Raw genomic sequence first — 27713 nt, 5'->3', positions numbered from 1 at the left:
GAGAACATGCAAACTCCACACAGAGATAGCCGAGGATGGAATTGAACTCAAGTGTCCCAGCTGTGAGGCCTGCGCACCAACCACTTTACGCCGTGCAGGCCCAGTGCAGTCAAAAAAATGTCTTCTGAAGACCTCAGTTTAGCTAGCTTCAAAGAAATAACATGGTGGAATTGAACTCGGGTCTACTAGCTGTGAGGCCTGCGTGCTAGCCACTTGTACACCGTGCAATTTTAACAAAATAAATTAAACCACTGCCACACTAGCAACACTCAAAAGAGTTAACCAAGCCCTTCATTGCGTAATCAGCTATTATGCTAACTAGCTCCCTGATTTACCGATTACTTCCAGGAAGACATTTATATTGTTATGTGAGTATAGATTTCATTTGGATGCCTTCATGCGCACTTCCCAGTAACATTACGTACACTTACATAATTGGATGTTATCCAACACGGGATTTTTTTTTTTTGCAAAAATCTATACTGAAAACCATTGTGATTATCAAACACCACCACCATACGTTGACGTGTACTGTATAGTATGTCCTTCTCGCCATGGCAGGTCCAGCTCCTGTGGGATTAACTGTTGCTAAAGGTTGGTCTGCGTAAATACTACCCCCCCCCCCTGTTTGACTCACCTCAAAGAGCAAACAAATACACACATCCACATGTTCAGCGTCCGTGTGTACGTGTAAGTCCACATATCCTCCCACTTCGGGGGGATTTCATGTGGCTACAGCTGTGCTCCTGCTGGCACGGGAAGCAAAGAAACACAACAGAGCCAGCGGAATATTACACATTATGTTACCGGGCAGACTGCAGTGGAAAGCGTTTTACTAAAGAAGAAACAAACAAAAACAATGGAAACGGTGCATTCTTTCCCATAACCAGGATATACGTAGCTTTTCTTTTTGTTTCCACCCCTGCCTAGTCGGGTGTGAATGTATAAGAAGTGTGTCCACTAATGCAGAAAGGCAATATCAACTCACACGACATAAAAGAGCACAAACAGCATCTTATACACACCACAAATACATTATGAAGGTACTATGTGGACAATGGTATTATTGAGACAAACCTCTTCAGACATCCATTCATCAATCAGGAGTTGGACTAGACCACTTAGATCCAGTTGAATATTAATTATTCATCTTCCCAAGGCTGAAAATTAATTTTTCAAGTTGGAAGCTTTGTGTGGAAATTAACATAACATATGGAAATTTACATTATTTAACAGAAATGAAATTAAAACGGCTAAATTACAGTTTAGCATGTGAAAGGAAATGCAAAGTAGTGCAGCATTTAACACACAGGATGTATCCTTATTCAAATTATATGTTGAGTAAATGTAATTTTTTTTTTCGAAAATTATGACAAGTGGTTAGTGTGCAGGTCACATAGCCTCGAGACCTGGGTTTGATTCCTCCCACATTCCAAAAACATGTTAATCGGCGACTCCAAATTGTCCATAGGTATGAATGTGAGTGTGAATGGTTGTTTGTCTATATGTGCCCTGTGATTGGCTGGCCACCAGCCCAGGGTGTACCCCGCTTCTATGTTGAGTGTTGCTAGTGTGGTAATGGTTTAATTTATTTTGTTAAAATTGCACAGTGTTCGAGTGGTTAGCACGCAGGCCTCACAGCTAGGACACCTGAGTTCAATTCCGCCCTCGGCCATCTCTGTGTGGAGTTTGCATGTTCTCCTTGTGCATGCATGTTTTTTTTCGGGTACTCCGGTTTCCTCCCACATTCCAAAAACATGCTAGGTTAATTGGCGACTCCAAATTGTCCATAGGTATGAATGTGAGTGTGAATGGTTGTTTGTCTATATGTGCCCTGTGATTGGCTGGCCACCAGTCCAGGGTGTACCCCGACTCTTGCACAAAGATAGCTGGGATAGGCTCCAGCACCCCCGCGACCGTCGTGAGGAAAAAGCGGTAGAAAATGAATGAATGAATGACGAGTGGTTAGTGTGCAGGTCACACAGCCTAGAGACCTGGGTTTGATTCCTCCCACATTCCCAAAAAACATGCTAGGTTAATTGGCGACTCCAAATTGTCCATAGGTATGAATGTGAGTGTGAATGGTTGTTTGACTATATGTGCCCTGTGATTGGCTGGAAACCACTCCAGGGAAACCACCCCGCCTCTCTCACAAAGATAGCTGGGATAGGCTCCAGCATGCCGAAATATGTGTGTATCCTCATTTATACATTTCAATGAGTTTCCAACTAGGATTCCATACATTTTCTATGCCGCTTAACCCTATAATGGTTGACTTTGTTGTGGAAGAACCTTATTATCACGACGTCAACTAGCATCAACTATCAAACACACACTGCAATATTTTGTAGATATAGTTGCAAAAGGTGCACCAGCGTCATATTTTCTTTTCCATTTTCACGTCCTATATGTGTAAAGACCACATGTCCCACTACGCCCGACCATATAGTGTGTATGGAAACAGATTAAACGCCTCGAGGGTAGAACTGACGCAATTCTTACTTAGGCAGTCTGAAGCCAAAGCAGTTATGATAGCTTTCGGAAGGGTTTGCTCAAAGCATTTTCATTTCGGTGTATTTTTTTGCAGCTCTTCCATCCTCATACGGGCTCATATTCGTTTACCATGCTCTGCAACTGTGAGTAAATATGAGCTTGTGTATTAGATTTGGGGCCCTGAGATGAAATCTAATTTCTGTGAGCTCAGCGCCAGAGATGGCTTGCTGTTGCACGTCCCGTTCACACATTCAAGTCCACATCTGGCAGGCCCGATCAGGAAATTGGTCCAACCTTTATTTACTCAGAACAACTCCACATCCATGCTGGATGACAATGTTGACATTTACTTTGGTATTTTCCAACTTTGCACGGATAAACATGGTAAGGCGTGCATCTTTTGCATCTTTCATCTGATAGGGATAGTATTCGGGCGGTATTGTAATGACAGCAATAAAACATGGAGATGATTTAGCGGATATTGACGAGTGACAGTTCATTTCAGTCACAGGCGTAAACCGGCTCAGATTGATATCACAAATCGGAATGGACAACTAATTAGTATCCATCACGCTACCTAAATTTTGGACGCTAATGTTTCACATTGGATTCCACATGGTGAAAAAAATTGAGTGACAGGAAACATCTTAATGTCCGGTCAGCTCATTTTCATCTAGGATCACATATGTTACATGCTGGAGCCTATCCCAGCTGTCTTTGGGCGACAGCCAGGGTACAACCTGGACTGGTCGCCAGCCAATCACAGTGCGACCAGCCCAAGCCGTGACCCTTATAGGGTTAAGCGGCATAGAAAATGTATGGAATCCTAGTTGGAAACTCATTAAAATGTATTAATGGGTATACACACATATTTCGGCATGCTGGAGCCTATCCCAGCTATCTAATAGGCGGGGTGGTTTCCCTGAACTGATTTCCAGCCAATCACAGCGCACATATAGACAAACAACCATTCACACTCACATTCATACCTATGGACAATTTGGAGTCGCTAATTAACCTAGCATGTTTTTGGAATGTGGGATGAATCGAACCCAGGTCTAGGCTGTGTGACCTGCACACTAATCACTCGTCATTCATTCATTCATTTTCTCCTGATTTTTCATCACAAGGGTCGCGGTGTGCTGGAGCCTATCCCAGCTGTCTTATATCAAACAACCATTCACACTCACATTCATACCTATGGACAATTTGGAGTCGCTAATTAACCTAGCATGTTTTTGGAATGTGGGAGGAAACCGGAGTACCCGGAAAAAACCCACGCATGCACGGGGAGAACATGCAAACTCCACACAGAGATGGCCGAGGGTGGAATTGAACTCAGGTGTCGTAGCTGTGAGGCCTGTGCACCAACCACTTGAACGCCGTGCAGCCCCAGTGCAAACAGCCATTCAAAAATATATGTCTAACCTAGCATGTTTTTGGAATGTGAGCGGAATCGAACCCAGGTCTCCAGGCTGTGTGACCTGCACACTAACCACTCATCATTTATTAATTAATTCATTCATTTTCTACCGCTTTTTCCTCACGAGGGTCGCGGGGGTGCTGAAGCCTATCCCAGCTATCTTTGTGCGAGAGTCGGGGTACACCCTGGAATGGTGGCCAGCCAATCACAGGGCACATATAGACAAACAACCATTCACACTCACATTCATACCTATGGACAATTTGGAGTCGCTAATTAACCTAGCATGTTTTTGGAATGTGGGAGGAAACCGGAGTACCTGGAGAAAAAAACATGCGTGCACGGGGAGCACATGCAAACTCCACACATAAATGTGGGAGATGTGGCGATGGTGGAATTGAACTCAGGTGTCCACAAATCGGAATGGACAACTAATTAGTATCCATCACGCCACCTAAATTTTGGACGTTAATGTCTCACATTGGATTCCACATGGGAAAAAAATGGAATGACCGGAAACATCTCAATGTCCGGTCAGCTTATTTTCATCTAGGGTCACATATGTTACATCAGGTATATTTTTTACTCTTATTTAATCTACTATATTGGGTATTAGGAGTGTAAACGTTGTGTTACTTGATGTCTACAGGGCTCTAATAATGTTAATAATACAGTTTTATGCTCTATGACAATATTACATTTAATAAATAAAGAATCATACTTCACGGAAATTCACTTCTCACCAATTAACCGCAATAAGAGGGATTTACTATTAACCCTGCATAGCGACACTTGCATGTTCTCCACTTTGAAAGGATGCTCAGTGCTATTTTCCTATGCCAAAGAACCTTTACTGCACTTAATCCGCCTTTATCCTCCACCAACCCTACACCCCTCCCCCCTACCACTCTATCTTTAGTAGTAAAATGAGAAAATGAGAATGAATGCCTGCATAAACATTTATCCATGTCATGTTTATCAAATATGTATTTTTGTTACTTAGGAAGATACAAGCAGTAAACATGGATAGTGAGATTGATCAGGCTGATTTACATTGATTGATTCAGTTACTGATTGTTGACTGTGTTGTGGTGGATATATTTAATTTGTTTGAGTTGGTTTTCTGAAGAACCAGTGGGAAATTATGCAAGGCATTTTTATGGCAGAAAACATCATAACGCTGTAGTCTCAATGTGCACTTATTGTGAGTGGCTAAGATGGCTAAAGAGACTGCCATGGTAATCGACTGAATGGGAGTTTACAGTGTGACGCATGAGCTTGTGAAGGCAGATATAGCGCTCTCCAGGGATTGGCTGTTGTGATACTGCTGCTATTCAATGCGGGGAATACACAAACACATACACTCGGCAATCAATGCATACACCAAATGGAACGCCAAGGTTGAATTGTTAAACGAAAGCGATGTGTGTTTGTTAGTCCATTCATGCTTCATTAGCAGGCCAGTTAATAATTCATTGAGAATAAAACAATGTGAATATTATTATTATGGTTGTTATTATAGTTGAAAAAATAAATAGTACCTTAAGTAATAGTAAATTCCTCGATTTGTTTTAATTTAATTACATTTATTTCACGAGTCGCAGCTTCAATGTTGGCTCAAAAAAAGGATTAGTGAATTTTTCATTCACATCATGACTCAATCGGTTGTAGTGTTTGCTCGGGACACATTTTTCGGCCCTTTGTATTGAGTTGTGGACTCCTATAGAGCCGCTACACACAATAACCAGCACAGAAAGCTTCAAAGATCTTCCAGAATCTGCACCTATTCAGGTGTATTTTCTTCTGATTTCATGGTTCTTGCGAAAACTGTCGACTCCGCTGTTGTTGGTCACATTCGCCAGTGCATGAAAGGAGTTCCGGTTTGTGCCGCTAGCTGCAAACAGTATAAGAATTGATCATAAACGCAGATGTATCTTTTTAATACATACAGCCATATGTGTTGGATTCCGAATCGGATCCGGAAGTAGAGACTGGACAGTCTGAAGTTTCTCAAGAAAAGAGGTTACTTCAAGACGTCGCTCACTCATAAGTAGCTTTAGCATTTTAGCGTAACGTTTTCTACAACATCTGTAACATCTAATTGTGGTGGAAAACGGCTATTAGCAAACCTGCTCCTTGTATGCAAGCTTATGCTCCATGACTTACACAAAATAAACATAGTGAGGACACTGATAAATTGTTACTTACAGTCCAGTGTGTAAAACTGTTGACAGATTAAAATGCATCGCTGGTAGGGAATCAGGAACTCGAACCACTTGTGCCTGAATGGTGTCGTCTTTAGGAATTGTAAACAAATGTGGCTTTCACGTACGAGGCTTTGCTAGCAAGTAAACAGAAGAGCAGAGCTTGGTGGAGGGTAGAGAGCTTATCTGGCTTAGAGCCATGCCCATATAAGGAAGTCTGTCCCTCTGTGACATCACAAAGGGGAAGTTTTACCACGCCTTTTGAAACCGAGCATTTTGAACGTATTTCAGGACTCTCTTCCAAATGCGCAAAACTCATTATCTGAAACTTTGGCATCGTTTAACACGAGAATACAACATCGAACTACATTTATTGGTCAGAAAAGTGGAAAAAAGCATAATAGGTCCCCTTTAATACTACACAAACAAACAACCGAACAAACCAATTGCAATCAAAATATTCCGATTCGCTGGTAGGAAATCAGGAACTCGAACCACTTGTGCCTGATGTTGGCGTCTTTAGGAATTGTAAAAAAAAATGTGGTTTTCACGTACGACGCTTTGCTAGCAAGTAAACAGAGGAGCTGAGCTTGGGGGAGGGTAGAGAGCTTATCTGGCTTAGAGCCATGCCCTTATAAGGAAGTCTGTCCCTCTGTGACATCACAAAGGGGCAGTTTTACCACGCCTTTTGAAACCGAGCATTTTGAACGTATTTCAGGACTCACTTCCAAATGCGCAAAACTTATTATCTGAAACTTTGGCATCGTTTAACACGAGAATACAACATCGAACTACATTTATTGGTCAGAAAAGTGGAAAAAAGCATAATAGGTCCCCTTTAATACTACACAAACAAACAACCGAACAAACCAATTGCAATGAAAATATTCCGATTCGCTGGTAGGAAATCAGGAACTCGAACCACTCGTCTTTAGGAATTGTAAACAAATGTGGCTTTCACGTACGAGGCTTTGCTAGCAAGTAAACAGAGGAGCAGAGCTTGGGGGAGGGTAGAGAGCTTATCTGGCTTAGAGCCACGTCCATATAAGGAAGTCCGTCCCTCTGTGACATCACAAAGGGTCAGTTTTACCACGCCTTTTGAAACTGAGCATTTTGAACGTAATTCAAGACTAACTTCAAAATGCGCAAAACTTATTATCTGAAACTTTGGTATCGTTTAACACGAGAATACAACATTTTAACTACATTTATATGTCAGAAAAGTGGAAAAAAGCACAATAGGTCCCTTTTAATACTACACAAACAAGCAACCGAACAAACCAATTGCGATCAAAATATTCCGATTCGCTGGTAGGAAATCAGGAACTCGAACCACTTGTGCCTGATGGTGGCGTCTTTAGGAATTGTAAACAAATGTGGCTTTCGCGTACGAGGCTTTGCTAGCAAGTAAACAGAAGAGCAGAGCTTGGTGGAGGGTAGAGAGCTTATCTGGCTTAGACCCATGCCCATATAAGGAAGTCCGTCCCTCTGTGACATCACAAAGGGGCAGTTTTACCACGCCTTTTGAAACTGAGCATTTTGAACGTATTTCAAGACTAACTTCCAAATGCGCAAAACTTATTATTTGAAACTTTGGTATCGTTTAACACGAAAATACAACATTTTAACTACATTTATATGTCAGAAAAGTGGAAAAAAGCACAATAGGTCCCTTTTAATACTACACAAACAAGCAACCGAACAAACCAATTGCAATCAAAATATTCCGATTCGCTGGTAGGAAATCAGGAACTCGAACCACTTGTGCCTGAATGGTGTCGTCTTTAGGAATTGTAAACAAATGTGGCTTTCACGTACGAGGCTTTGCTAGCAAGTAAACAGAGGAGCAGAGCTTGGGGGAGGGTAGAGAGCTTATCTGGCTTAGAGCCATGCCCATATAAGGAAGTCCGTCCCTCTGTGACATCACAAAAGGTCAGTTTTACCACGCCTTTTGAAACCGAGCATTTTGAACGTATTTCAGGACTCACTTCCAAATGCGCAAAACTTATTATCTGAAACTTTGGCATCGTTTAACACGAGAATACAACATTTTGAGTACATTTAAAGGTCAGAAAAGTGGAAAAAAGCATAATAGGTGCCCTTTGATACTACACAAACAAACAACCGAACAAACCAATTGCAATCAAAATATTCCGATTCGCAGTTTCAGTCAGTGTTTTTATGGCATGCCGCCTCAAATTAGGCCGATCCCGTGTGGCATCTGGCCGCAGGCTGGTGGCACAATGGGCAAAGCGGGGGCTTGCGGTGTCAGACACTGGACAAGAGACACATACACACATACACACACTGCACGCAGCTAGAAGAATATGTTTACGCTGCTGGAACCTGAGCCCAGTCTGGCACGTTCATGTCCGCTTCTCGAGTTAATCAGCTTGGATGCTGCTGCTGGTGTGACCGCTGACCCTTAAAGAGGTTGTAATAGGTAGAACCATTCTAATAGGTTAGAGCTCTATAGTTTCTAACGAGGACACAAAATTGCTGCACATCAGGAGACTTTTTCTGGTTGTGGTTCATTAATAGCGTTTTAGATTAAAAGAATTGTTGATGTTCTTGGTGTGAGAAAAAAAAGGTTGCTGCCAACTAGGTGCTCTGTGTGTGGCGCCTAATTAGCTTTCTGAATTATACGACTATGTGAGTTCATGTGGGTGTGCTGTATTGTATATATGACATGTGATATTTTATCAAATCGGCAATTTCTTCAGAAACAACGCATATTTTCAAGGTGCAGTGCAGCCAGCATGTTTATGTTTTTTGTATGCATTCACACCCTGTAAATTGTTTGCCCCTGGAATGGAAGCTTCAGTCAGATATAATCAGACTCTTAGACTTTCTAAGCTAGCGAGATGCAATGTAGTGAAAGAAAAAGGACCTAGTAAGCAATACGATCCACCCACTAGTCTTCTTTTCGCTGAGATGTGGGGATTCGTCTCTTCACCTTTAACAACCCCACTGCTAATTTGTTTCTGCAAGCACTTAGGTACCTTTCTCTTCTCCTTTTTTGGTCTGTCATTCTTTCTTCCCGTCATTGCTCTAAACCCCTCAGGATCCCCTCAAGGGGACGTAAACCCCCTTGAGATGATTTCTCTGTCACAAATGCTACTGTGCCCTCTCAGTGGCTTTCCTTGGCCCAAAAAAATGAGTTACATCCATCCCATCTGGCTGTCACGGGCAAAATGTGGCCAAGAATAGAAGCTTCCCATCTTTCCACATTTCATGGCTGAGTTGTCAAAGTCATGTGAGAGACTTATATCTTTAACCCTCCCGTGACATCCTTACTCCATCTGATTTGTACTTAAGGAGCTTTGCAGTGTGCTCTTTGTGTCAGGCTAGCTTTGAGGCTGTTCGGCATGTTAAACATACATAGAGTATATTTAGAAACAGTTGGAGTCCAAACACGCTGCAGTCGTGTGCACGATCCTCCAATTAAGCGCAGTATCTGTAGGAACAATAAGCCTTAATCATTTCCTCTCAACACACTGATCTAGAATCTATTTGTGGACACAGCAGGGGGGAGAGGGACAAATCAGAAAACATCTTTAACAACTTGTCTCATCTAATGAGATTAGCAGAGCTGCTTGCACAGTCGTGACATGGCGATACACACAGATAACCCCGTAATAACTCATTATTCTTCCCGTTTCCGCATTGACGCCTATTCGGGGGCCGCCTGCGTGTTGTTGTGCATCGTATCAGGCTCATATCTAAACACAGCGGTGAAGCAAGTGGAGCAAACATGTTGAATGCCGCCTCCAATGCCGGAACACAATGAAGGACTTGGAGATAGCAGCCTATGCTTCTCAGAAGCTGCTGCATTAGTGACTCACCAAATGTGCAAAAAATTCACCCTCTTAGTGGGGAGGTTTGTGGGAGGAAGTCATGACAATCCATGATGGCCAAATATACGGCTAAATGAGTACAAAAAAGAGGATTTTCTTGTGGTTTCAAGTTTTTGGACTCTAAATAAACATGCAGTGGCGCTATCCGCAGCTCCACACAATGCAGCGGTACGTCCAGTTCAAACATTCATTTATTCATTCATTTTCTACCGCTTATTCTCACAAGGGTTGCGGGGGGTGCTGGAGCCTATCCCAACCTGGAGGTACAACCTGGACTGGTCACCAGCCAATCACAGGGCACATATAGACAAACAACCATTCACACTCACATTCATACCTATGGACAATTTGGGGTCGCTAATTAACCTAGCATGTTTTTGGAATGTGGGAGGAAACCGGAGTACCCGGAGAAAAGTCACGCATGCACAGGGAGAACATGTAAACTCCACACAGAGATCGCAAGGGTGGAATTGAACTCGGGTCTCAGAGCTGTGAGGCCTCCGCACTGACCACTTGTGCACCGTGCAGCCCCAGTGCAAACATTCATTCATTCATTTTCTACCGCTTTTTCCTCACGAGAGTCACGGGCATGCTGCAGCCTATCCCAGCTGTTTTCCGGCGAGAGGCAGGGTACACCCTGGACTGGTGGCCAGCCAATCACAGGGCACATATAGACAAACAACCATTCACACTCACATTCATACCTATGGACAATTTGGAGTCGCTAATTAACCTAGCATGTTTTTGGAATGTGGGAGGAAACGGGGAGCACATGCAAAACTCCACACAGAGATGCCCGAGGGTGGAATTGAACTCAGGTCTCAGAGCTGTGAGGCCTCCGCACTAACCACTCGTACACCGTGCAGCCTCAGTGCAAACAGCCTAGCATCAAAGAAATAACAAAATTTTGCTATTTTGTGGCATCCATTCCAAACATACAGCAAATAGCGAACATTAGGGTTGGGTAATACCAAGTATTCAGCTAGGGGAGGGAGGTTACATTACCGGATGATTAAATATGCTACTGTGATTATATTCGGGTTATATTGGCTGGATCTTGTTATTGCGGGGGGTCATGATCCCCCTATCCCCGGGGGATACACGCCCGGCTGCATATACAATACTGTTCAAACAACATTAACCATATGAACAACATATTAACTGTCTCATGATTACTGAAAATATGTGTTCATGAACTAATACGTGAAACTGGATTATAAAGTGTATGTATGTCTTTTAATTAATATATGAGTTATGCATGACTGATTTGGTGTTAGACTGATTATTCTCTCCTTTACTATCAAAAGAGCCATTTTACCCCCACGCTTACTAAAGGGAAATAGACTGGAGCCGTAAAACATATTTTAAAAACAATATCTACATTTTTTAAGTTTGAATCTTAATGTTATTAATTTTAACAGCAGAATACAACAAATTGTTGTTTCTCGCCACATGTGAAGCATAAATGTAAGGCGCAGTGGGTTGCTGACCCCTGGCCTGGTGTTTACATTCATTACCACAAATGTATTGATTATGTTGTTAGGAAGAGTGTTAGCAACCTAAAATATCTATCACCATCGTTTATGAAACTGGAAATAGCCTTCTATTTGACAAACAAGCAGTATAGTTAACAATCGAGCTGTAGTAGAGGTCTGCGTGTACAGTATGTGGTCATACATAATGTACATATTGTGGTAAAACAACGTGGTGGTGGTATTAGACATTTACACAGTACATATCATCATAAAAGGCGGTGTATTGATTTTATGTTTCACAGTGGTTATCTTTTTTTTCCATGTGTGTGAAAAAGATACTGGTACTGCTGGTACTGATGAAAGATAAAAAGTACAACAAATAGATGGAATGACTGTATGTTAGAGGTGGGAGATACTAATAAATACTAATTGATACGTTTTACTTAAGACATCTTGATTTTGTTCTCAATCAGAAATCACTCCACATTCTTTATTGCTCTCTGGTTCTACCATATCTTACTTATTGTGTGGAAATATGGGCTAATAACTATAAAAGCAATCTTCACTCGCTAAATGTACTGCAAAAAAGGCCAGTAAGGATAATTCATAATGCCGCCTACAGAGAACATACTAACTCAGGGGTGGGCAAACTACGGCCCGGGGGCCACATCCGGCCCGCCAAGTGTTTGAATACGCCCAATCTTTCCAAAGTATTTCATTTAAACTCAACATACAACCTGGCATCATGGCCTGAGCCAACCTTTTGATGGTTTTATCAATTTCGTTTTTTGACATGGTCTGTTGTTTACAAAGTGTTCCTGAAAAAAGGGACACAAGCACATAATAATAATAATAATTATTATTATTATTAGATTATTATAATTATTATTAGAACTACTATGATTATTATAATTATTATATTACTGCTAATTATTATATTAATTATATAATATTATTGTTATATTTGCATATTTTACATAATAATACTATAATAATTATTATTTTAATTTTATTGTAATTATTATAATCTTTTATTATTTTTTAAATATTTAAATATAAATATAAAATAATAAATAATAATAGCAGAATGCATGACAAATTTACAGATACAATAATACCAGGTGGACTGTTACGTGTAAAATATATAGTCTGCCCCCCCCCGTAAATTTTGTCATATCAATGCGGCCCGCGAGTCAAAAAGTTTGCCCACCCCTGTCCTAATTCCTTATTTCTAAAATCACAAATACTTCAACTTGCTGATATAGTTCATCTTCAAACAGCTAAAACAACCAATTACCCAAAAATGTCATCCAATACTTCTCTACAAGAGAGGAGAAATATGATCTCAGGGAAGAACTACATTTGAAACACTTATATGCTAGGACTACGTTAAAAAGCCATAGCATTTCAGTATGTGGAATCAAACTATGGAATGGATTGAGTAAGGACCTCAAACAATGCACAACGATGAGCCAATTCAAGAAACAATACAAGCAGTTGATGTTTGCTAAATACAAGGATGAAGAGTCTTGAACCAGTCATGATGTGCTATATATATCACTATATTGACACTTACTATGGTACCCATTATGTTATTGGATGGTCATATCACCTCATACTTCGGTACGTGACCATGAATTTATAAAATAAAAAAAAATTAAAAAATTAAAAAAAAAATTAGAAATGTAAAAAAATAAAATTAAAAAATGTTAAAAAAAATTAAAAATTAAAAAAAAAATAAAATTAAAAACAAATTTAAAACCTTAAACTATATTATGAAAGCAGGAAGTGAACAAATGTAACAGTTACTGATTGTAAAAGTACCAGATGGAGGGGTAGGATTTAATAAGCTTTGCTTCTTCCTACTCCTTTTGGACATGTGGAACTGTGAACTGATTATGTGATGCATTCAATTGTAATCTGATGCATGTTCAAATGCAACAAAACCATTACCATTACTTTAAGGGGTGTTTAATTGTTAACATGTTAATATCACGTCTTTTCTTTTACACTTATATGACTTATAAGGTGCCCTTCAAAAACTTCTTAAAGCACGCCTGTGCAGTTAATAAAGGTTATAAGATGAACTCAGTTTCCATTATTTCCTATGTAAAAATGATTAACATACCTTACTACTGCAAGCTTCTATAACCTTTACTGTAAGTGCGGTGACATAACTTTTATTCTAAGTGGGTGCAATTATAATAGTATGTCTTCCATAACTGGATGAAAAAGAAATACGTATTAATTCATTCGTTTTCTACCGTTATCCTCACAAGGGGGATGCTGGAGCCTATGTTAGCTGTCTTCAGACGAGAGGCGGGGTACACCCTGGTTTTTTCTAATAAATAGAAGCATCATCCAATGTTATTGTATTATGCGTCACACGCAGGCTGAAGTAAATGTAGCAAATTAAACTGCAAATTATTTTCCACTCAGGTGACGTGGTGTGCTTGCCTGTTGATTAGCAGGCGGATTGATGAGTTCAAGGAGGAGGTGGATCCCTGCTGTGTTGTGCATACAGACACAGCGATAGCGGCCCCCGTGTGTTTGTGCTGTATTGACTAGTGGATGTTGCGTGCTTTGTCGTGATTTGTAGGAGGTACGACACTCAGGAGGGCTCAAGATGCACATCGATCCGCGGTACAGCCTTCCAATGAGGTCATTTTTATTAATCCTCTCCTCGCCCCCTTTCTTACCTCTTACCGTTTCCTCTCTGTCTCTCTCACTTTCTCCTCCATGCTCTATGCTCTACTTTTTCTATTTCCTCTCCTTTCTTCCCTCCATCAACACTTCTGGATCAAACTCTTTATCTGGCCAAAGCTGCTGCCTGCAGGCAAGCTCTGCAAAGCTTGAGAAGAAGACCAATCGCTCCAAATAACATTATATAAGCCCAGCTTGAAGCATGTCTCACACTGATAGATGAACACACCGGCACTTTAAACACAACCTCTTTTATGGGCCGGATAAAAAGGCAAGCAGGTCAGCCCTTCTGTTTTAAACTCGCTCTGCTAACATATTGCTGCCGGAACTCCGGGGAGGTATTGGGAGGTTTATCGATGTAGACGTTTATGTGCTTTACAAATATGTTGTTGACATCCATTTAGGTCTGTTCCAATGTTGTTTTTTTCTACAATGACAGTTTTATATTTTATAGCAGGAATCTTTCCTATCCTCCATACTTTATTATGAATGGCTCAATAGGTTATTACTTGGGCATATGAATAATTTTTTTAACATGCAATAAATATTTGACAATAAAAATGAGCACTTAATAATAATAATAATTATTATTATAATTATTATGAATATAAATATTTGACAATAAAATGAGCACTTAATAATAATAATAATAATAATAATTATTATTATTATTATTATTATTATTATTATATTTTGTTATTATAATAATAATATATTATTATTATTATAATATATTATTAGATTAATATTAATAATAATAATAAATAATTATTTTTACATGCAATAAAAATGAGCACTTAATAATAATAATAATTATTATTATATTATAATAATTATTATTTATTATTATTATTATTAAGTGCTCATTTTTATTGTAAAATAAAATGTTGATTATTATTATTATTTATTATAATATATTATGATATATAATAATAATAATATATTATAATATATTATTATATTAATAATATTAATAATAATAATTATTATTATTTTTGACATGCAATAAAAATGAGCACCTAATAATAATAATAATTATTATTATTATTATTATATTATAATAATTATTAATTTTATTATTATTATTATTATTAAGTGCTCATTTTTATTGTAAAATAAAATGATGATGATTATTATTATTAATATAATTATTATTATTATTGTTATTATCATTATGTATATATGTGTACAAATCCAAGGTGGACCACCACAATGTATCCCACCAGGCATGCTTTTTTTTGTCCCGTCCAGCCATTGGGGCAGGTAAGCTACAACTTCCCTGTACCATGAAATTTTATTTATTTTATTTTTATAAATTTTGTTTGATGGAGGTTGGTATTCTTTGTTGGGGATCCCTGCTCTGGTTAGATGATCGGCACGCTACAAGTTCTGGAGCATTCAGTTCGTGGTCTGAACCCATTTTGCATGTATACGCAAGAACAAGGTCGTGTGGGATCATCCAGAGCCAAATGGTACACAACAATCCACCATATGTGCGTAAATCACAAATTTAATGATTTTTTTCTAATTGAAAGAGTGTTATATAAAGTTAAAATCATAAAAACGGTACAAGGTTGAGCAAACATGGGTCTTAGTACCTATTTGGACCAGTTTAAGTCCAATCCAAAATGACATCCTTGCATGATTGTGCGCCGCTTTCCATGGTCCTGATTCTGTCAGCTGCATTTTGATATTGACGACTTTGATGTTAGACAGAGATTTAATGGACCAGAAAAACCAAGTAGGTGCCGTTTCAGGCCTGATAGACCGAATGTGAAATTATCCATAAACTAATGCATGATTCAACCATAGCCACTTTTGTTTAAGTGGCTGGGGCCTCCAGGCTGTCGTCATGGTAACGGCAGCTTTAACCCTATGACTTCAAGTGACCAATGACGTACAATGAGGCTAATTCGATCTCCTGAGGTTGACTGAACTGTTTCATATAGCTTTACCATTTGGGGTGAAATAATGATTCCTGGAAGGAGATGAGGCTTAAAATGAATAATAGAAAAACACAGCAGAGGAGTGTGGAAAGCGAGACATATTTTCCAGACAGACAGCGTTTTTTTTTTTTTTAGTAAAAGAAGGAAGCTCTGTGTAGCGCACTGGTCTGTGGAGATTTTCTTACAGTGAGGAGATGGTGGAGGTAAGATGGCTCAGAGGATTCAGGCTTCATTGAGCGCAGGCTTATGCCTAATAATTAGCAGGGAGGGACTCAGCATGGGTCCTCAGAACAGGAGACAGCGAGACCGGGATTGAGAGAGACGAAAAACAGAGCGGGGGAAAGATAAAAGACAAGGAAGGAAGAAGCAAGGAGAAGATCCAGCAGGAGTTGTGTGGGGGGGGGGGGGAAACACAGTTCTGTGTTTGTCTTTGTTGTGCTTTTTTTTGCTGCTTTGCATATATTCACACCATTAGTTCTTAAATATGAGGATACGCCATTTTTTTCCTGAAATTTGACGGTCACATGAAGTGTCTACAGCAGGGGTTCCCAAACTTTACCAACTCAGGGCCCACTTGAAAATGCAAAAAATGCCTTTGTCCTATAAACAGTATATAGACGAAATGCTGTGTTCTCAGAGCACTTAATAATAATAATAATAATAATTAATATTATTATTATTATTATTAATATTGTTGTTGTTATTATTTTATATTTTAATTATAATTTTAATTTTTTTATTTATTTGTATTTTTATTTTTATTTTTATTTTTATTTTTATTTTTATTTTTATTTTTATTTTTATTTTTATTTTTATTTTTATTTTTATTTTTATTTTTATTTTTATTTTTATTTTTATTTTTATTTTTATATAATAATAATCTCAATAGGTTATTACTTGGGCATATGAATAATTTTTAAAATTTTTTACAATACAAATGATCACTTAATAATAATAATAATAATAATTATTATTATTATTATTATTAAGTGCTCATTTTTATTGTAAAATATTTATTACATGTTAAAAAAAGTATAATAATAATAATAATAATAATACAATATACGTATAATATAATATATAATGTAATATAATATAATAATAGAATTTATGTTATTTTTAATAATAATAAAAAATATTATTATATTATATTTTTTATGTTTTATAATTAATAATAATAATCTCAATAGGTTAATACTTGGGCATATTAATAATTTTTTAACATGCAATAAATATTGTACAATTTTAAAAATAACATAAATGATAATAACATTTGCAAAAATGAATCATATTTTTTATGACCTTTCATGGCCCGCCTGCAGTACCACCACGGGGCCATGGCCCACACTTTGGGAATCACTGGTCTAGAGGTACTATGAGGTACTTTCTAGTACCTATCCAGTTTGGGTTCCAAACATACCGAACTAACATAAACCATGGATACGTCGAATAAGAAAAGTGGCACTAACCACTGTGGCTGTAGGAAACCTCCATGGTGTAGTTTTTATTACCTCTTTAAGATAGTCATAGCTGCATTTGAGCAGCTTTATCTATCTTTGCATGCACTTTAAAAAGTGGGTTGGTGTGAAAATGATGACCACTTTACTTCTTAACGGTATTACAACATTGGTTCTGTTGCTGCTGTGTTGTGCAATATTCAAATAATAAAAGAAAAAAGAAGCATGCATCACATTTATGTCATTTATTCTATAATCTACGTCCTGCGGCAATCTGTTTTTCTGCTTCCCTCCGTCTCCCCTCGAAAACACTTGCTTTAGTCGATAGCCACATGCTGTGAAGTAAATAGAATAGACGCTCTATCACTTGCGCTGTTGTTTGTTATTGTGTTTGATTCCAACGGTTATGTTTTCACAGATTGCCACTGTACTATTCTGAAATGGAAAACCACTCGCCACCAAACAGACAGCTGTTTTTTCTTTATTATTAAAATAGCATTGTAGAGTTGTAACTTTTTTTTTTAATGCTTTTTACAGTGGCTTTTATCCCAGGGCCAATCTGATAAAACACATGTGACGCTTCAGTGACATTTGCCAGCTGTTCCGGATTACAAAGTACACTCATTTACATTGCTTTCTGGCTTCATCACCAACAGAACATCCTTGTCCATTAACACGCAGTGTCACACATACATGGGACTAAATACATCGGCAGTGATCCAAAGCACTGCTGTGTCATGTTTCCATCTCTACAGAGATGCTCCATTGCCTTATTTAAATCATTTAATCCAAATTACACTGGTTCAGAAATGCATTTGTTCACTTCCTGCTTTCCATAATATAGTTTAAGGTTCATTCATTCATTCATTTTCGACCGCTTTTTCATCATGAGGGTCGCAGGGGGGCTGGAGCCTATCCCAGCTGTCTTCAGGCGAGAGGCAGCGTACACACTGGACTGGTCGCCAGCCAATCACAGGGCACATATAGACAAACAACCATTCACACTCACATTCATACCTATGGATAATTTGGAGTCAACAATTAACCTAGCATGTTTTTGGAATGTGGGAGGAAACCGGAGTACCCAGAGAAAACCCACACATTTTCCGAGCTGAGGGTGGATGGCCGAGGGTGGAATTGAACCCTGGTCTGCGCACTAACCACTCATTCACCGTGCGGCCATAATAGTAATAGTTGTACACATTCATTCATTTTCTACCGCTTTTTCCTCACAAGGGTCGCTGGAGCCTATCCCAGCTGTCTTCGGGCAAGAGGCGGGGTACACCCTGGACTGGTCGCCAGCCAATCACAGGGCACATATAGACAAACAACCATTCACACTCACATTCATACCTATGGATAATTTAGAGTCGCTAATTAAGCTAGCATGTTTTTGGAATGTGGGAGGAAACCGGAGCACCCGGAGAAAACCCACGCATGCACGGGGAGAACATGCAAACTCCACACAGAGATAGCCCGAGGGTGGAATTGAACCCTGGTCTCCTAGCTGTGTGCCGCCCCAGGTGTGAATTGTACATCTCTAACCTACGCAATGGTTATCGTACCTGCAAGGTCAAGTCCGTACGAGCCATGAATTATCCCCAGAAGCCACTCCACCTACTCAGGGCTTGAACCACATGCCCATTTAACGGGTGTCTAGCGATGGGGCAGCGCGGTCAAGGTCAGCTCACCACCACGGCGGCGACGGTGCGACGCGACAACATTTTTAGCAGCGACCCCGATGAATGATTACCTCGCAGCTTCGGTCATAATTCAATGTGACCTCAATCTGCCAGAGACGTTATGCTTTGATGGATCAGCTCACGATATAAGTGTTGGGTTCTCGCATGTCAAACACGGGAAGATAACAATAAAGCGATGTGTTGCTTCAAGAAAAGCAAAACATTTCAGATATGAGCGTGACACACGTTTTGTCGCTCAGAAATCTGAGTGACGAGTTGTGTCACAAATAGTTAACACAGTCATTATGATGTATGTGTGTCTATTCATCGCTTTTCTGCCTTATCAATCAAAGTCAGTGCTGACACACCTGCACACACACACACACACACACACACACACACACACACACTTCCTGCTGTGTATAATTAGTGGATTCTCTCAGTGGGTGATAGATCTGATGCTCTTCTCTTCCCTCTCTCTCTCGTTGACCTTCCCCCAGTGGGCTTCCTATACCACAGTGGGGCTCATCACACACAGCTGTAATACATATTTATCGCCCTGGTGACAGCTCCTGTACGCGGGATTTATATGATTCTCGACAAACAATAGTGAAGCCCAACTCGCTCTTGCTCTCTTTCATCAAACAAAGCGAAAGATAAATCTAACTACTGTCGCCGCCGCTCAGCCCTCCTCAGCAGTCAGCCATCTGTGGCTTTTAATGCAGCCGATGTTGCATTTGTAGCACACTTATGTGGGATATTTTGTTTATTAAGAACATTTGTGAGGTCATAGGTTCCTGATTTTGGACCTAAGAGAAGGTCGCGGGGGATGCTGGAGCCTATCCCAGCTGTCTTTGGGCGAGAGGAGGGGTACATGCTGGACTAGTCGCCAGCCAATCACAGGGCACATATAGACAAACAACCATTCACACTCACATTCATACCGCTAATTAGCTAATTAGCCTAGCATGTTTTTTGGAATGTGGAAGGAAACCCACATTCCGGAGAAAACATGCAAACTCCACACAGAGATGGTCAAGGGTGGAATTGAACTGAAAATATTGCACCACATGATCCAAAAATATTTAGCCTTAAGACAAAATTGAATATTGTATAAAAAATTCATTCATTCATTTTCTACCGCTTTTTCCTCACGATATAAATATAATATTTTCTATATTTATAATAATAATAATTATTATTTTTATTAAGTGCTCATTTTATTGTAAAATATTTATTACATGTTAAAAATATTTATAATAATAATAATAATACAATATATAATATAATATATGATGTAACATAATATAATAATAGAATTATTATTTTTTAATAATAAAAAATAATAATTATTATTATATTTTTTATATTTTATAATTAATAATAATAATTATCTCAATAGGTTATTACTTGGGCATATTAATAATTTTTTCAACATGCAATAAATATTTTACAATTTTAAAAATACTATTTGCAAAAATGAATCATATTTTAATGACCTCTCATGGCCTGTCTGCAGTACCACCATGGCCCACCAACGGGGCCGCGGCCCACAGTTTGGAAATCACTGGTCTAAAGGTACTATGAGGTACTTTCTAGTACCTATCCAGTTTGGGTTCCAAACATACCGAACTAACATAAACCATGGATACGTCGAGTAAGAAAATTGGCACTAACCACTGTGGCTGTAGGAAACCTCCATGGTGTAGTTTTTATTACCTCTTTAAGATAGTCGTAGCTGCATTTGAGCAGCTTTATCTATCTTTGCATGCACTTTGAAAAGCCTATCGCAGCCGTCTATGAGCGAGAGGCGGGGTACACCCTGGACTAGTCGCCAGCCAATCACAGGGCACATATAGACAAACAACCATTCACACTCACATTCATACCTATGGATAATTTGGAGTCGCTAATTAACCTAGCATGTTTTTTGGAGTGTGGGAGGAAACCCACATTCCGGAGAAAAACATGCAAACTCCACACAGAGATGGTCGAGGGTGGAATTGAACCCTGGTCTCCGAGCTGTGAAGTCTGCGTGCTAACCACTAGACTGCCGTGCCGCCCGGATTGAAAATATTGCACCATTCATTCATTCATTTTTACCGCTTTTTTCCTCATGAGGGTCGCGGGGGATGCTGGAGCCTATCCCAGCTGTCTTTGGGCGAGAGGCAGGGTACACCCTGGACTAGTTGCCAGCCAATCACAGGGCACATATAGTCAAACAACCATTCACACTCACATTCATACCTATGGATAATTTGAAGTTGCTAATTAACCTAGCATGTTTTTGGAATGTGGGAGGAAACCGGAGTACCCGGAGAAAACCCACGCATGCACGGGGAGAACATGCAAACTCCACACAGAGATGGCCGAGAGTGGAATTGAACCCTGGTCTCCTAGCTGTGAGGTCTGCGCGCTAACCACTCGGCCACCGTGCCGCCTGGATTGAAAACATTGCACCACATAATCCAAAAATATTTAGCCTTAAGAAAAAATTGGCTTCAGAAATGAATATTGTATAAAAAATATGCAAAAGTTTTGTTTCAAAGTGCATTAACATAGTGCATAATTATTAAATGCATGGTTCAAGGTGTTGCGTAACATCGATATAATCTGACTTGCGATATGAAGAGCGCCAATGCTACAATCCAGCTAGTGAAGTGCTAGCTAACCGGCCATAAGGGGAAAGTGGCCGGACAAGCCCTCGCGTCCCGCCATCCACCCCCTGCCCCCGCCAGCCGGCAAAGCAGCAAATTGCATCTTATGGCTGTCACTCTTAATGCTTTCAAGTGGGTGAAATCCTCGACATCTGCTTCCACTCACTGAGACGCAGCACAGGCCGTCACCCTGCAGAGATGCACAGCCTATAGGACAGCTTGAAGGGCAGACACAATGCTCGTGGTGGCCTTCAGATCCAGTGGGATTCATGGTGCACGGACAGAAACAACAAATAAAAACTTCACTAGCTGGCATTTATTTTTTGGCACATTTGGTAATCAGTCACATGATAGTGAAAAGTATTTAGAATATTTACATTAATAGTTATTGCAATCGGAGCACCACTTATAGTTTGGCCTCAAAATGCATCATCTGTTATCTAATGAGTGAACAAACAGTAAGTTACTGGATGGACAGGTGACTGATTAACCCTCCCCTGAAAGGAAGTTTTATTGCAAGGTGTCTGAAGTACAGCCTGGGGGCCATTTGCAGCCCGGGGCTAGTTTTTTATTGGCCCGCGGCACACTCTATAAGAGAAAAACAGCAAAAATGTGAAAAAAAGGCAAAAACATGTAATAATAGTAATATTAATTCATTCATTTTCTACCGCTTTTTCCTCACGCGGGGTACACCCTGGACTGGTGGCCAGCCAATCACAGGGCACATATAGACAAACAACCATTCACACTCACATTCATAGCTATAGACAATTTGGAGTCGCTAATTAACCTTGCATGTTTTTGGAATGTGGGAGGAAACCAGAGTACCCGGAGAAAACCCACACATACTCCGAGCCGAGGGTGGGATTGAACCCTGGTTTGCGCACTAACCACTCGACCACCGTGCAGCCATAATAGTAATAGTTGTACACATTCATTCATTCATTTTCTACCGCTTATCCTCACAAGGGTCGCAGGGGTGCTGGAGCCTATCCCAAAGGCAGGGTACACCCTGGACTGGTGGCCAGCCAATCACAGGGCACATATAGACAAACAACCATTCACACTCACATTCATACCTATGGACAATTTGGAGTCGCCAATTAACCTAGCATGTTTTTGGAATGTGGGAGGAGAAAACCCACACATACTCCGGGCCGTGGGTGGGATTGAAACCTAGTCTCCTAGTTGTGAGGTCTGCGCACGAACCACTCAACCACTGTGCAGCCATAATAGTAGTAGTTAACTATGAACTATGGTAATGGTAATGGTTTTATTTCATTTGAACATGCATCAGATTACAATTGAATGCATCACATAATCAGTTCACAGTTCCACATGTCCGAAAGGAGTAGGAAGAAGCAAAGCTTATTAAATCCTACCCTTCCATCTGGTACTTTTACAATCAGTAACTGTTACATTTGTTCACTTCCTGCTTTCCATAATACAGTTTAAGGGGTTTTTTTTGTTTTGTTTTTTTAATAATGCACCTCGTACCGAAGTACAAGGTGATATGACCATACAATGACATAATGGGTACCATAGTAAGTGTCAATATAGTGATATATATAGCACATTTTTTCTTGAATTGGCTCATCGTTGTGCATTGTTTGACTTCCTTACTCAATCCTCAACTAAATTATTAGTGAGTATTAACTCAAATATTAACTCAAGCATGACAATGGAGGTATCACATTTAGAAGCCAGTAGTGTAGCTGGTAAGCACACTTTAAATTAAAAAAAAAACACTTAACAGTTCACCCATGCAGATAAATTAATTGTACTTACTACTTGGGAACAAATAAATGTAAATAGGCGTGTAAATAAACACTTCATCTTCGCCAGGAAGAAATAAGCCCCCCGCCGCTACTGATTAAGGCTACCAAAGTGATATATCTGGCACTTAAGTCTTCTGTTTACCTCATAAACGCAGAGTGTTGAGCAGCCACCCACACCGATGCTGAAATATTACTCTCAAACTCTACACGCCAGCATGCATCTCCACGGAAGTTGCTCCAACATCTAGCGGTGTTTTGTCGTTACTCTTAATTGGCCGCGGAATTCCGTCACGTGAACAATAAAGCAGCATGGACAAGTGATTGGAGCTTGGCCTCTTGACTCGGAAAGATCGGTAAAGCGGTGATGGTGACACACACGGCGACGAAAATCCTACCGTAAACTGCAAACATTATGTCACCTTTAATCTGCTCTATGTAATGGGAACATTTTTCGAAAGGATGCAATTCAATTATTTCCTCGGAAATGATGTTTCCTGTTTGGGATGTATGCCTTGTGGTGGAAAGTCATCTCAGATTTCCTTCATATTGCACTGCAACTAAAATGTAATTTCATTTTAGAGAGAGAGAACCCATGAGACTGTAGATTTGTTTGTGTTGGTTTTTCTACAACGCACACATACAACACTCGCCTCCTATATCGGAGGTCTGTAGCATAATGTGTTTATAACTGCATATCACAAGCACTTTCTCTCAATGTACGCCACCAGGTTGCATTTTCTTGGCAAGTGAACGCGCACATACGGAATAGGAGTTTCGTTTTATTTATAGCAATCCACCCACAAACTCCTTTAGAAGGTAGTGATCTTGCGTTTTTTTTTTATGCACATTTTCAGTTGGCGTTAAACGAAAGCGATACAAAAGTAATTCGATGTAAGGTAAATGTCACCGGCAGCATCAGAGAGAGACGCCGCTGATAAATAGGCTAATGATGTTTCGGAAAGCTAAGCGGCGTAAATGTCATTCAATGTCAATTCAACATTATAACATCAGATAAAAATATCAACCATGATGAACATTGTCAAAATTAAATGTATAAATAATATATAACACGGCTGCACGGTGGGCGAGTGGACCGCACAGCAAGGAGACCCGAGTTCAATCCCACCATCGGCCATCTCCGGGTTGTATGTTATTTCTTAGAAGCCAGCTGAACTGAGGTCTTCAGAAGACATATTTTTGACTGGCTGTTTGCACTGGGGCTGCACGGTGTACAAGTGGTTGGTGCGCAGGCCTCGTAGCTAGGAAACCTGAGTTCAATTCCACCCTCGGCTATCTCTGTGTGGAGTTTGCATGTTCTCCCCGTGCATGTGTGGGTTTTCTCCGGGTACTCCGGTTTCCTCCCACATTCCAAAAACATGCTAGGTTAATTAGCGACTCCAAATTGTCCATAGGTATGAATGTGAGTGTGAATGGTTGTTTGTCTATATGTGCCCTGTGATTGGTTGGCGACCAGTCCAGGGTTAGGCTCCAGCACCCCCGCGACCCTCGTGAGGAAAAAGCAGTAGAAAATGAATGAATGAAAAACAAACTTAAACTATATTAGGAAAGCAGGAAGTGAACAAATGTAACAGTTACTGATTGTAAAAGTACCAGATGGAGGGGTAGGATTTAATAAGCTTTGCTTCTTCCTACTCCTTTTTGACATGTGGAACTGTGAACTGATTATGTGATGCATTCAATTGTAATCTGATGCATTTACTGTTTTACTGTTTTTATTAGTGTCATTATTCTGTTTTTACTTTCTTACTTTTTCTTCTTTTTTAGCTGTATGACTTACTATTGTGCATGTGTTTTGTGTTATATTGGCTACTGTGCAGCACTTTGGGCAGTTAACTGTTGGAAATGTGCTATATAAATAAATTTGACCTTGACCTTGATATGTATTGTAGATATTTTTTTTATGACACTCTTGTTTACGCAGTTAGACAGCAAACTGTGCTTTTATTTTGAAGGCCGGTAGTATGTCCTCTGTGTGTTGAGAATGTCTGTACGGTGAGTTAGGTACAAGAATAAATAAAGAACGTGCACGCTGTCATCCCGCATTGTGAAAAGATATACTCATCCAGCACGTAACCACACGAGCGTGCTAAACTAAGCTAACCTCGCTAGCTTCTTTTTACTCTCCGAGGTGAGTTGGCGCCAACCTTTGCGGTGTTTACCACCATTCCGTTTATAGTGAGAACGGTCCGCCGAGTAAATACTTCCCCATACAAACGTTCCCTCTTTTCACGATGACAGCATTTCATTCATCTTATCGAGCAAATTCCGCCGCGGCGTGCAACTCGCCTTGTTTCTGTTTATATCATTTCTACCTCTATAAGTCATTTTCTTATCATTGGAAGACTATATACAAGTATATGAAAAATATCAGCTAACCCGAGTACCCACGCAGTGTTGATATATTCAGCATCACAAGTGTATTCATGATACTGCTTGGAAATCCATGAATGTTTTGTTCTTTATTTTCATAATGTTTCCATGTATCTTCTCATTGTAAAAAACGAAACAAAAAAAAAACATAAGCGCTATATTTGTAGCATCTGTTTCTGACAAGCATACAAATTATAATAACTGAGGGAGTCATAGGGAATTGTATGGCAAAGACAAAGTGATCATTCTCTCCTCAAGACCAGGCCATCTGCACATTCATTGTCACAGACATGATTCTATTATTATAGGCATTTATTATTGTTCTATGTGAACGTATTGTCAAGAACGTATTGTCAATCTGTGCTGTGTTGTTCTTGTCAGTCGGTTCTTGAACATGTCAGCAGCCAAATGCACAACCATTGTGTTGTGTGGCACAAAAAACTGAATTATCCATCACATGATTTGTTCCTTGTGTTCTCGTACAGGTCTCTTCCACCGTGCCATCATTCAGAGCGGATCAGCACTCTCCAGCTGGGCGGTGAACTACCAACCGGTCAAGTATACCCGTCTCCTGGCTGAGAAGGTGGGCTGTAACGTCCTGGATACATTAGACATGGTGGACTGCCTGAGGAAGAAGAGTTCCAGGGAGCTGGTGGAACAGGACATACAACCCGCCAGGTACCACGTGGCTTTTGGACCTGTAATCGATGGTGATGTGATTCCGGATGACCCTGAGATTCTTATGGAGCAGGGTGAGTTTCTCAACTATGATATCATGTTAGGGGTCAATCAAGGTGAAGGGCTTCGCTTTGTGGAGAACGTGGTGGATTCTGAGGATGGTGTCTCTGGAAACGACTTTGACTTTTCCGTGTCAGACTTTGTGGACAGCTTGTACGGATACCCGGAGGGTAAAGACACGCTGAGGGAAACCATTAAGTTCATGTACACAGACTGGGCGGACAAAGAGAATCCTGAAACCAGACGCAAGACTCTGGTGGCTCTGTTCACCGACCACCAGTGGGTGGAACCCTCTGTGGTGACTGCGGATCTCCACGCTCGCTATGGCTCCCCCACGTATTTTTATGCCTTTTACCACCACTGCCAGAGTCTCATGAAACCTGCCTGGTCCGATGCCGCTCACGGGGACGAGGTGCCCTATGTGTTTGGAATTCCAATGATCGGTCCAACTGACCTTTTCCCCTGCAACTTCTCCAAGAACGATGTCATGCTCAGTGCTGTGGTAATGACCTACTGGACCAACTTTGCGAAGACTGGGTGAGTTAAGACTTGACTCTTATTATTGTTATATAACTTATTACTTTCTTAGTCCACTTTATGGTATTGGGAAATATGTATTTATAGTCTTAAATGGTCAATGACGTTATCAATTAGTTGCAATGACTGCCATATTTTTCAACCATTCATTTTCTACCGCTTATCCTCACGAGGGATACACCCTGGACTGGTGGCCAGCCAATCACAGGGCACATAGAGACAAACAACCATTCACACTCACATTCATACCTATGGACAATTTCGAGTCGCTAATTAACCTAGCATGTTTTTGGAATGTGGGAGGAAACCGGAGTACCCGGAGAAAACCCATGCAGGTGAGAACATGCAAACTCCACACAGAGATGGCCGAGG

At 40.0% G+C, this 27713-nt stretch overlaps 1 protein-coding gene across 4 annotated transcripts in view; it reads left to right on the top strand.

The window, feature by feature from the left end:
* The window catches only part of nlgn3a (neuroligin 3a), a 212898-nt gene that overhangs the window by 160955 nt on the left and 24230 nt on the right, over nucleotides 1-27713 (top strand). For all 4 annotated transcript variants that reach the window (XM_058063837.2, XM_078788071.1, XM_078788072.1 and 1 more), the window contains one exon: nucleotides 26552-27341. In XM_058063837.2, the coding sequence (XP_057919820.1) occupies nucleotides 26552-27341 (790 nt within the window). The remainder of the gene's footprint in view (nucleotides 1-26551; nucleotides 27342-27713) is intronic.

The sequence above is a fragment of the Doryrhamphus excisus genome, linkage group LG22, assembly GCF_037039965.1.
Source record: "Doryrhamphus excisus strain RoL-2023G ecotype Guam linkage group LG22, RoL_Dexc_Guam_v1.1, whole genome shotgun sequence".
Lineage (NCBI taxonomy): Eukaryota > Metazoa > Chordata > Actinopteri > Syngnathiformes > Syngnathidae > Doryrhamphus > Doryrhamphus excisus.
Note: the sequence above shows the minus strand (reverse complement) of the source record. Positions and strands in the feature narration are given on the sequence as shown.